At 36.3% G+C, this 12834-nt stretch overlaps 1 protein-coding gene across 1 annotated transcript in view; it reads right to left on the reverse strand.

Moving 5' to 3' along the window:
• The window catches only part of LOC136873988 (paramyosin, long form), a 107601-nt gene that overhangs the window by 40852 nt on the left and 53915 nt on the right, over positions 1-12834 (reverse strand). Inside the window, exons 6-10 of the mRNA XM_067147412.2 lie at positions 12057-12176; positions 9796-9921; positions 3742-3938; positions 3446-3578; positions 2843-3059 (exon numbers count right to left, since the gene is read on the reverse strand). Coding sequence (XP_067003513.1) covers positions 2843-3059; positions 3446-3578; positions 3742-3938; positions 9796-9921; positions 12057-12176 — 793 coding nt within the window. The remainder of the gene's footprint in view (positions 1-2842; positions 3060-3445; positions 3579-3741; positions 3939-9795; positions 9922-12056; positions 12177-12834) is intronic.

Raw genomic sequence — 12834 nt, forward strand, 5'->3', positions numbered from 1 at the left:
CCTGTAGCACATATGAAGTGATATATGCAGGATTAAACAATGTGACTGCAACAGACTGCTGCAGGGGAGGAGGAAACAAAATGAAACTTCACATGTTGTGAGTGTATGTGTTGTTATTTCAGTGATTAAATGGAAAATCAAGTCAAATTTACAATAATTAATAAATAAATAATATTATTTGCTTTACGTCCCACTAACTACTTTTATGGTTTGCAGAGGGGCCAGAATTTAGTGCTGCAGACTGAGCCAGGATCAAACCTGCCAAATTGGAGTCAGAAAGCCAGCGCCTCAACCACCTGAGCCACTCAGCCTGGCCCAAATTTACAAAGAACTTATCAGTACAAGCCCACTTATCAGAATGACGTAGCACCCCCTCTGGCCTGGATGCATGCTCTGATTTGGTTGGGAAGAGCATCATAAAGCTGTTGCATACTTTCCTGAGGTAAACTAGCCCACAGTTGTTGTAACTGGTCCTTGATATCCTGGATGCTGGCACTGGGACGGAGTTAATGTCTGAGGTGGTCTTATACATGTTCTATTGGGGACAGATATGGGGATCTTGCTGGCCATGGAAGTATCTCAACATCATGCAGACAGTTCACAGTGAAGCGTGCCATGTGTGGACCAGCATTGCCCTGTTGAGAAATGGCACCACGATACTGTTGCATAAGAGTTAAAAAAACGAGGATGCAGGCTGTCTGTGATGTACCATTGTGCTATCAGATTTCCCTCAATCACTACCAGCCATGAACTGAAGTCATACCTCATAGCTCCCCATGCCACGATGCCAGGAGTAACACTACTGTGGCTCTCGAAAACATTGGAAGAATGAGATCTCTTCCCAGACCGCCGCTACACTCACAGATGAGGGTCATCCGGGATAGTGCAGTACTGCGATTTATCGCTGAAAACAATGTGATGCCATTCATCAACAGTCCATGCTTCCTGGTCATGGCACCACTCCAAACTCAACCATTTGTGTTGTGGTGTTAACTGCAGCCTATGCATGGGATGGTAATCCCTTAGTCCGGCTGCTGCTAGTCTCTGACCAATTGTGCAGGGAGTCTATTAATTGTTCTCTGATGGCAGGCACAGATAAAGGGGTTACGATGTGCTTGATGCACGATATGGCGATCCTCTTGTGGTGGTCAGACGTGGTCGACCAAAACCTTGATGATGAGTATGCCTGCCCTCACATTCCCATGCAGTCCAACCTCAGGCCACTGTCACATCCGAATGTCCCACAAATATGTATATTGCATGGTTTGACCAGTCGTCCAAATGGATACCCACAGTAAGGTCCCTTTCAAACTCTATCATGTGCTGAGAAAGCTGTCTCACATGAGTATGCAGCATCTCCAGGTCTTTCACAGAGATCACTCAACATTTGACGCTGTTCCTGCCCCTAATATACCTTACCAGGCCTGGTAGCAGTACTAAGCACAAACAACACTAATGCACTCTGGTGGCCATTCTACCTGTCACAGAGAATTACAATTCTAATCATTTACATACCCACTGATGTTGTGTACGTGTACAAAGTTACATTAGCATACGGCCATTTCCTCTGGGTGCTTCAATTTTTTTTTTGTCATGCAGCGTAGCTTAGATGCGCCTTTACAGCTGTTCATGACGCTTCCTCTTTTGCCTCCATGACTGGTGGTAACTGAATAGTGAATGTTCCTCCTCTATTCATTTTGCTGTTGGGCCAGAAAGCTCGATGGCTGCCAGTGTCATTTCCTCCACTGAAAGGGCCATCTGTATACGTAAAAGGCTCGTCCACGTGAAGCCATTGGCCCCCTTAGAGAGTCAGATTATTTACTATTGCCCAACATTAGGCATTGAGTCACTGGCAGTTTGGTCTACTCCATTACCATAGCATGAAGTACCTGGCCAGACTTTAACATTTAATGATAATAGCGTTAAAACACAAAATTCATTAACTTCATATTTCTGAGGTCCTCTTTCTCTTCATTGTCTCCACTGCATCAATGAAAGGTTCTTTATGGACAGTGTTCAAACTCCTGGCTTGAATTACCTAAGGCACAGAGGCTGCTAATCTTGGATATACTCCTAGGAGATCTGCTCCCATTCAAAAAGCAAAGCTTTGCAAAGATCTTGCAAAGTGTCAACACTACGCTCCCAAACTTCTAACCAAACTATCAAAACTACCAGGCATTCCTACTGAACACTCCCAGAAGGTACCGAGTGCATTTGTTATATAACTGATACTCCAAGCATCCAGACCACTGCTGTGGTTCAGACAACACTGTCATGGGTATTAGGCATCCTTCTGCTTCAGAATCACTTTAAAAACTAGGTCGTATTAAGATAAAAGCACTTTAAAAATATCAATAATAAACACAATTAAAAATAAGGAAACTGTGTCAATAACCTTTTATAGTTTTATAGGATGGAAAACTAACAAACTGTCCTGGAGATGAAGTATGCAAAGAACAACAATGACAACAACAGAAGCCAAATTTACTGTCTATTATATTGTCCCATCATTTACAAACAGTTTTTGAAACTCTAGAACCATTAAGAGGGATTGTGTGGAATGCTCTAAAATTAAATTTTCTAACAAAACTTAATGTTAGTCAAAGAATCCCTGTATATATTTTATAATAATTCATTATCCTCATTTCTGTTTAATCTAGTGCTGGAGAAAGCAGTCAGAGCAGTTGCTACCAACCCGGAAGGTAGTATATAGGCAAATTCAAGTTCTAGTCTATATAGATGGTGTAGTTATAGCAGGTAGAAATAAGTAAGCCTTCATAACAAAATTTTAGAAATTCAAAATAACGTTTTTGTTCTACACAGTGTTTCTCAGTTAACTTACCAGACAACTTCTTGTTTTCACGGGTGAGGGCCTCCTTTTGCTCACGGGTCTTGTCCAGCTCATGAGTGAGGCGCTGGATCTCAGTCTGTTTATTGCGCAGGTCACGCTGAGACTGCTCATACAGTGTTACAGTCTCCTCCAGGCGAGTCTTGATCTCAATATTGATCTTCTCCAGCTGTTCGACACGCTTCTGCAATTCCCGAGCTGTGTTGTTGGCCTGGAAATTAAAATTATTCATTATATCTCAAGCCATTGCTGACTGGATGATGTTTATGGCTTTTGTAAATCTGTCACTTCCATTGTATATAAATGTACTTTGATGCACACATTCATTAAAAATGTATCCCTGCGTGAACTACTATTTAACACATACTTAAGGAAATTTATCTTGAATCAGTTTAATATTTTTTGCATTGTTACCAAACTTTTAAATTAAAATTTTTCTAATGAAGCAGGCCTTCAGTGGTTGAGAACGGAACAGTGGCATGTATCTGAATGAAGATAGTTGAAGTGCTGCTATTTAATTAGAAAATGTGGTTTGAAGCGACTAAATAGTTAAATCATGCTTCAAGAAGTTTTATGTTACAATTATTTAATACATACCTTCTCAAGATCAATGATAAGGACTTCCACTTCACTCTGGAGGCGAGACTTCTGCTTTTCAAGGTTGTTCACCTTAACCATCAGAGTCTCAATATGCTCCTCCTGTTCCTGGAGACGAGCAGAGTACTTGCGGCTGCATGGAAAAAGTACGGTGGTTTAAAGTGTACATATAGGGAATAACAACACATTTTCTTATAGGATTGTTTGGAAATTAACTTAATCATACATAGTTGATTTCTTAGACTGTACGTTTGTAAAGGTTTCCTCAGATGACCAATTTAGAGTTTTAGCCTTACCGGAGATCTTCAACTTCCTCTACGCGGGCAGCAGCTTCTGTCTCATATTTAGAGCGGTAGGTCTGGACCTCACCATTGGCCTTAACAAGTTGACGTTCTAGGTCAAGGCGAGCTTCAGCCTCCTCCTCCAGCTGTACACGCACAGATTCCAGTTCAATCTCCACCTGGTGCAAGGTAGCCTCCAGAGTGGTGCGGCGCTGCAAGGGTACCAAAAGAATAATTAGCCAAAAGAGTGAGATGGATAGTGAATGAACAACACAGTCCATTTATTTGATGAAACTTAATTGTGATCACAGAGTCTTATCAAAAGTGTTAACATTTGATGTAGTAGTATAGTATTCATAACACTGGTGTTTGAGGTATGTGAATTTTCTGAGTTCTGGGGATATCCTGAGGAGTAGAATGGGTTTTACTTGATACTAACAAGCTTTTATCAAGCTCTTATTTACAGGAAAAAGGCACACAGTGAGAATATGATGCAAGTAAAATTGCAGAAAACCGTCCCGAAAGTTCACCTGGTAAGATAAGTAGTTACTTCTTGACATAAACTTTCAATGAATTAGTACAATGTGGTAATGAAAATTCAATATTCATAGTTATTTCTACTCCTATACAATATATATCAACAAAAAATGTAATACTAAAAAAAAGGTGGGATGAAAAAGGGGTTGATTTTTTAAACTGAGTATATCTACAGAAAAACTTAACATATGTCAGATGTGAAGATTGGTATTTGGAATCTCCTTTAAATATAAAGAAACAAGTATTTTTCTTGTTTTCAGAAAATCCATGTAAGGGATGGGAACGGTGGGGGGAAGGCTGTAAAAGGGCTTGAATTCTTTTATGTGGATATATAAATTTCCAAAACTGAACATGCTACAGATGTGAAAATTGGTATTTGGAATCTCCTTTAAAAATAAACACATACTTTTCTGCTTTGGGAAAATCCACTCAAGGCAGTAAAAAGAAGTGAAAAGCTTGAATTCTTTTTATGAGGATACATATCTCAGAAACTGAAGATATTACAGATGTAAAAATGTGCATGAAAAGAAGTGAAAAAGATTGAAATTTTTTTTCAGGGTACTAATATCTCAGAAATTGAAGATGTTACAAATGTGGAGATTGGTACTTGGAATCTCCTTTAAAAATACAGGAACACATATTTTTTGTTTTTGGAAAACCTACTTACAGGAGGGGTCGATGAAAAGAAGTGAAGAAGGAATTGAATTATTTTTATGAGGATACTTATATCCCAAAAACTGAAGATATTAGAGACATGAAAATTGATATTTGGAATCTCCTTTAAAAATAAAGAAATATGCATTTTTTGTTCTTGGAAAATACACTTAATGGTGGGTGTGAAAAGTAATGAAAAAGGGGGTAAATTTTTAAAATAATTTCTTTTACAGTATATCTCAAATACTCAATATGTTACAGACATGAACATTGGTACTTGAAATGTCCTTTAAAAATAAAGGAATATTTAAATTTTTGTTTTGGGAAAATCCACTCAAGGGGGTAAAAAGAAGTGAAAAAGCTTGAATTCTTTTTATGAGGGTACATATGTCTCAGAAACTGAAGATATTACAGATGTAAAAATTGGTATTTGCATCTCCTTTAAAAGTAAAGAAAAATGCATTTTTTGTTGGAAAATCCACTTAAGGATGGGTGAAAAGTAGTGGAAAAGGGGGAATTTTTAAAATGAGTATATCAGTTGCAAAAACTTAACACATTACAGATGTCAACACTGGTATCTGGAATCTCCTTTAAAATTAAAGAAACACATATTTTTTGTTTTCAGAAATTCACTGAAAGGGCTGAAAAGAAGTGGAAAAAGGAGTTGAATTCTTTTATGAGGAACTGAAGATGTTACAGACTGAAAATTAGTATTTGTAATCTCCTTTAAAAATAAAGAAACATGCATTTTTTCTGGAAAATCCTCTTTATATGAAAAACTGAAGATGTTACAGATATGGAAATTGGTATTTGGGATCATTTAAAAAATAAAGGAATGCATAATTTTTGTTTTTGGACAGTCCACTTAATGGGAGTGAAAAGGAGTGAAAAAGGGTTTGAATTCTTTTAATGGGGGATACTTTCTTCTCACAAACTGAAGATGTTAGAGACATGAAAATTGGTCTTTTGAATTTCTCTCAAAAATACTTCACGATTTTCCAAAAATCCATTGAAGAAGAGTAAAATATTTCTAGAATTTTTTATGATGATACTGAAGTACAGTCTCTAAAACCGAAGATGTTACTGTAATGGTGTGTGGTTCTTAATAGATCTCACTTCCTGAATTCATTCTTAAAGGAGGCTTTACCACAATGTTCTGTATGCCATAGTAAATTTCGTCTAAAGCTACACCTTAATAACCATGCGTAGATGTAGTGTGTCATTGCATCAACTAAGCGTAATTGAGTAGACCATTTGAAAACAGCTTTGCTATTGGAAGAAAATATCAATACCACCACCAATCCTCAATGTACCAAACCTACAAAGGAACCGCACAATGGTAGGACTGACCAGGCCATCACCAGATCAGGAAACAGGTTCATTTTCCTACGGGTTTCCTTGAAATCCACAAGAGCGGAACTGCGGGTAACAGCTAGTACTACATATAAAGAGGGTCAGTTTTGAACACAATAAAAGTTGCAACTCTCAATCTGTAGAAAACTGTCCCAGAAATTCTCCTTGCAAAGTAGGTAGTTACTTCTCAAAATAAACTTTAAATGTGTTAGTACAATGCCATAATGAAAATGAAATAAGTATTCATAGTTATTTCTACGCCTATGCAATAGATATCAACAAAATGTATAATATTGAGGTAAGGAAGTATAAAGTCTGTAGGCTATATTGTGCAATACAGCGACCTTCTTGAAGGAAGAGGGGAATGAATAGACAGATAAATTAGATCGATAGATGTTTTGTTTTAACTGGCTAAGCTAGGGATTCTTGTTTCTATCTTAGACTTAACCAGTGAATACACAAATATCATGCACTCATATATTTTCTCTGCACATAGAAAAGCATATAATCTTTTAGATATGTTTCTGGGCTAGAATGCGAGAGAGTGAGTACGGTACAGATTCTTTGGTTGTCCTTCTCTTAGTAGCCTCTTACAACCACAGAGGAGATAAAGAGTTCTGATAAATTGGAAGTAAAATGAGTCTATCCACAAAAGAATGGTAAGGCTCATGAATTGGAGAAAATGAAAGGCATTCTAGACCCTGAAAATTTATTATTATTATTATTATTATTATTATTATTATTATTATTATTATTATTATTATTATTAGCCAGCCCTATGGTGCAGAGATAATGTGTCTTTTTCTTATTCCAAAGCCCTGCATTTGTTTTACAGCCAGTTCAAGGATTTTAATTCTTCTCTGAAGAGTAAAATGGGGTTCACTTGATACAATATTTTCTCAAGCTCTTCATTACAGAAAGAATGCACAGAGTGAAAATTTCAAGACCCTGGATTCGTTTTTTGTCCAGTTCAAGGATTTTAATACATAGATGAACACAATGGTGTCGAGAAACTGATGATGCTAATTTCAGATAAGATTCTCAGCCCCAAAACATATCCATGTTAAACTGAAACAAACTCTTTACTACTGTGTTGCTGGAGAAGAGGATGGCCAAGAGATTCTTATTTTAGTAATCTACTGAAAAGGATAAATTGAAAGCTGAGTTGAAAAGACAAGCTCAAGACAAGAAATCTATGGCTAAAGCCACAAGATATATTGAAGAGGAATCATCTTGGTCTTGACTAATGCTGCTCAATCATCAATCTATCAACCAATCAACACTGATCTGCATTTAGGGCAGTCACCCAGGTGGAAGATTCCCTATTTGTTGTCTTTTCTTAAATAATTGTAAAGAATTTGGAAATTTATTGAACGTCCCCTTTGGTAAGTTATTCCAACCTCTAATTCCCCTTCTTATAAATGAATATTTGCTCCAATTTGTCCTCTTGAATTCCAAATTTATCTTCATACTATGATCTTTTCTACTTTTGAAAACAAAACTCAAACTTAATCGTCTACTAATGTCATTCCATACCATCTCTCTACTGACACCTCGGAACATACCACTTACTGCAAGAAATCAGCTTCATTTTCCGTATCAAGTCTTATTTACTTTAAATCAATAAAAGTAAACTTCCACCTGTTTGATACTATATATTTGCTTTAAGCAAATTAATTATTTGTAGAACATGTTTCATTCCTTAGAAACATCTTCAGCTACATTACATTGCTTAGGTGAAATTACAGCAAATTTTCTTCTTCTCAAAAAAAAAAAAAATCATCTTAAAATAGTACCTTTGTTATGCTTAAAACAAAAAAAAAAGATAAAATTGTTAAAATTATTATAGTACCGTACCTTTGTTATGCTTAAAAGAGATGGGTAGGGAAGATGGATCTACATATGTTCTAACTAAATTTTGAACAATTTTCTATTTACTTAAATAAATGTTAAAAATTTGTTAGTATACAGTACTTTTGTTCATATGTGATGTGTGTGTTTTTCCTAGTTGTTTATTTTTAAACAAGTTTTTGAAAAGGAATTTTTCATCTCGATGTTCCATCTTAAGTAAAAGACTGTTTTCTCTTCAGCTGCTCTTCTTTTCCAAGGTGAATATTGTCATTTGATTTAATTTAGTGAATATGGGTCTCTTGAATTTTTGTTTATTAAGGGATCCTCTGAAGCTGATTGCTGTCTTATTGATGTTATGAAACCTCAAAGTCTTGTTATGTCAGTAATCTACTGTGTCCTTAAGGACATCAATATGACAGCAATCAGCTTCAGAAGATCCTTTAATAAACAAAAATTCAAGAGACCTATCTTCACCAAATTAAATCAGACGACAATACTCACTTCAGAAAAGATCAGTTGAAGAGAACAGTTTTTTAATTTAGATGGAACATCGAGATAAAAAATTCCTTTTCAAAAACTTTTTAAAAAAATGAATAACTAGGAGAAACATACACATCACATATGAACAAAAGTGCTGTATACTAACAAATTTTTAACATCTATTAAGTGAATAGGAAATTGTTTGAAATAAGGTTAGAAAGTAAGTACACCCATCTTCCCTTTCCATTTCACCACCCCACTCAACCTTCCCCACATATTTTAATTATTTTTCTCTTTTATTAAATTAGTTTTGCTTTAAGCATAACAAAGGTACTATTTTAAGATGGTTTTTTGAAAAGAAGAAAATTCTCTGTAATTTCACCTAAGCAATGTTATGTAGCTCAAGATGTTCCTAAGGAATGAAACATGTTCTACAAATAATTAATTTGCTTAAAGCAAATATATAGTATCAAACAGGACGAAGTTTACTTTTACTGATTTAATGTACATACCACTTAGTCAAGCAGCTTGTCTCCTATCTCCTAAGTCTTCCTAGCCCAAACTTTGCAACATTTTGGTAATGCTACTCTTTTGTCAGAAACACGGTATTTGGTAAGATTTGTTGGATAAAGAAGATATGGCAAGAAAGAAATGGTTGTAAATGTCTATGCTAGAGTGCCAAAAATATGAAAAATTGTAGCTTGGAAACCTATAGTGGACATCAATCCTAAAAATGACATTTGAATATGGCGTTAAAACTAATTCCTTATTGGAATGTGATAACTTGTAGTTTTGGGCACCAGGATTAAGAATCTCTGGGATGAAGTCTCCCTAGTGATGCCCATATTTTAGGGATCATTAAGGAGAATAATGTGACTAGTAAAACATACTTGTTTTCCTTTCATGTCTTTACAAATATTTTAATAACATAATACAATTCTCAATTGTTTTGAAGGAACATTGTATTATTTAAGACATCTAGCATTTACATGATAGTTATTGCATGAGGCCTATTCTCCAAAGTCATGAATTTTATCTTTGAATTTTCTTCTTACTTAAACAGGTGACCACATGGCACTGAAGTTATATGATGCAGTGACCCATTGGTTGGCATATGCTCCCGTGGTAATGAATTGGTGTTCCTACTGGTAAATCATGTGGAGGCAGACATGTTAAGAATTCTGGAGTGCTTACCCTTTCATCATCTTCAAGTCGGCGACGGGCATCTTCCAGTTGTCCAGCCAGTTGGCTCTTAAGGTAGGTGGCATTCTCAAGAGTAACCTTCAGGTCCTGCACCTCCTTTACAAGCTCAACATTTTCCTGCAATCACAGATATTACAGCCATTTTAGTTTGTAAAACTGACATAAGAATATTCCTGTCTTTTAAATGGTAGTACTAAATATTACAAGTTTCCTACTATTCCTTGGATTTGTTATCTAGAATTTACCAAGATTATAGAGTTGATTTAAAGTTTCCACCTAAGGTATGCATTAAAAATTAATAAAGTATCAAGTAAGAAGGCGTCTAAGAGCAAAATATACATGTGTATGAAACAGATAACCAGTATCTTATAGGCAAGCTTGAGAAGATAGAACATGCAAAACTAGAAACACATAAAACCAGAATACAACAAGCTTTTGGGTGGTTAGGCCGTGTGTATTTTGCAGAGTTTCGCCCAGACGTGCCATTTGGGCTCATCAGCTGGATTGGCATGCCCTTCCAGGACCACCCAAAAGCTGGTTCTATTCATGTGATTGTAAGATCTGCAGCCGTAAAAGCCTTTTCTGACATAAAACCAGAATTTTCAGCTGCAGCCTTCACTGGTAAAAGTAAGCTGCAGCTGCAGGTAGTAGGAAGCATGAAAGATAAGAGAATGGAAAGAAGGAGCAATTGATTATATGATGTTAAGACCACAAACACAAGCTGATGTCCAACTTCTGAATCACTAAGGGCAAGAGGGTGTATACTTTATCTACACATGCTTACACAGTAAGTTGCCGTGCTCTGATCTGTTTCTTATGCACATAGAATGAAAGTTAATATCTACTTGCAAGTTTTGAAGAGGAAGTGTTTAGTTGATGATTCGTCTGTTAATACTGCATTCAGTTTTTTGATTTTAATACATATGGTATCACACAGAAATTGATGGTTTGAAAAGTAGTTAATAATGTTATTTATAAACTCTTTATCTCTAAGGTTATCAAAAGATTTCAGATTTCACAGTATGAGTTTAAATTAATGACTAGTTATTAGATAAAAAACCCTGTTTAGCCTCAATCCAGTGTAATTTTGTTTGTGCTGATGATGGATACAGGACTAAAGGAACATGTTGATTAGTGCCTCATACACATAAAACATTGAAAATTATGTGACTGTATAGAAATATGGGAGTAAAAAAAGAGGCAGAGGAAACAGAGATCTTGAAGAAAATCTCTGGAAAAGCCCACATCTTACAAGGGAAGGGGTGCGCTCCTGGGAATCACCAATCTTACGTAAATTTTGCACACATGTTAAATGAGCCAAGAATAACACAATACTTCTTTTGGAAATTAACTGGTGTGACCTACAGAAAGCGTTAAAGTTTGTATGTTTGAATTAGCGTGCTCAGCTACGCAGGCCGTTACTCCATAACCTACCCACAACTCGCACTGTCCAACAGCTGATTTGAGACCATGCTGACATAAGCTAATAGTCGTTGTATGGGACAAGTGGTTGTTTGTATAATGGAAATCAACAAAGGCAAAGTTATTTTTATTTTGGACGAAAAATATGGAATATGTGATATTAAGCCCTTATCTTTGCTTCGTTGGGTGTGGTTGGTGTAAACCGCTTTGTGCTTTCAAAATTTCTACCACGAGGATCATTGTTGCAGAAGCTATAAGGAGTAACTTGCTTTCGTGTGTAACGTCCCTTGTTGTACTGATTAACCTTTATTTTTGCTATAATAATCTTATTTTATTGCTTTTATTGACCCACAGTCAATGCAAGAATTAAATTATTTCTCTTAATGCCGCTGTATCATTTTCATGACGTGCTACACAATTACTAGCAGAATAGAAAAGACCAGCAGGGTGTTCCCTCGATGAGTGAACCCAGCACATGCCACAGTCCTGTGTAGTCAAGCGCGCCAATTCAAACGTGCGAATTTTAACGCTTTCTGTAGGTCACATAAATTAATTTCCGAAAGAAATGTTTTGACTGTTGTGTTATTCTTGTCTCATTTAATGTGCATGCACATTTTACATAAGATCCATGATTCCCCGGTACGCGCCGTTCCTTCGTCAAATGAAGTCCGACGTCTAGGCCATAGAAGTACTATGACTGAAAGTTAATAACATTCATTTAAGGTTATGAAGACACACCTCTTGTTACTGGCACAGAAAGTTGGTTAATAAATTCATCCTTCTTTTGAAATACTGTCTCATAATTTCTTGTTCGCTGAGGATGATGATACCTGTGATAGCCGAGTCTTGTGAGAAGTGATATCTACGATGGTACGGTTCAGTTCTTCAATCTTGATGGTCAGTTCATGGATATGTACTTCCAGCTTCTCTACCTGCTTGATGCTGATCAACTAAAAAAGAAGAGAAGAAACAGATTTTTATTATGACTCTTACTTCACATTAGAGACTGCAATAAGGCAACCAATAGTACTGCAAGTTTTATTATGTGTGAGTGATGTCTAACACATGACAAGTAAAGGGAGGAAATGGGAGACACACACAGTGTAGAGGAGAACAAGACAAAAAGAAAATAAGGTGATGTTTTATTGTATTTTGTCGACAGTTGCCCCATCTACCAAGGGTGTCAACTTGAAGAACATACTGGGGGGCGCAGGCAAGCCCAGACCCTAACCAATTTCTTAGACTTGTTTTCTAATCTCTTTGCCATCATTGCCATAATCTTGTTAATAAGAAACACCTGAAGAAATAAACAGACAATGAATGCAGTTTCTTTTTCTACGTTTACTTTGTTTGCTTTGTAATTATTACACATTGCATCACTGCAGGATTATAGTGGTATAATAAAGCCAGTTTTCAGACTGACATGCTCATATTTACCACTGAACAGACCGGGGCAGTTGCCCTAGGGCAGTGTTTGTGCCCAAAAGGCCTTTGAGACATTAGTGAATTTTGCTACAAGAGAGGGAAATACCCTTTTAAAATTTGATATTGCTGCTTAAAATTCGTTATAACATAAATCCTTCCAGAAAACTATCATGAAATGCTATT

This window comes from Anabrus simplex, chromosome 5, assembly GCF_040414725.1.
Source record: "Anabrus simplex isolate iqAnaSimp1 chromosome 5, ASM4041472v1, whole genome shotgun sequence".
Taxonomy (NCBI): Eukaryota; Metazoa; Arthropoda; class Insecta; order Orthoptera; family Tettigoniidae; genus Anabrus; species Anabrus simplex.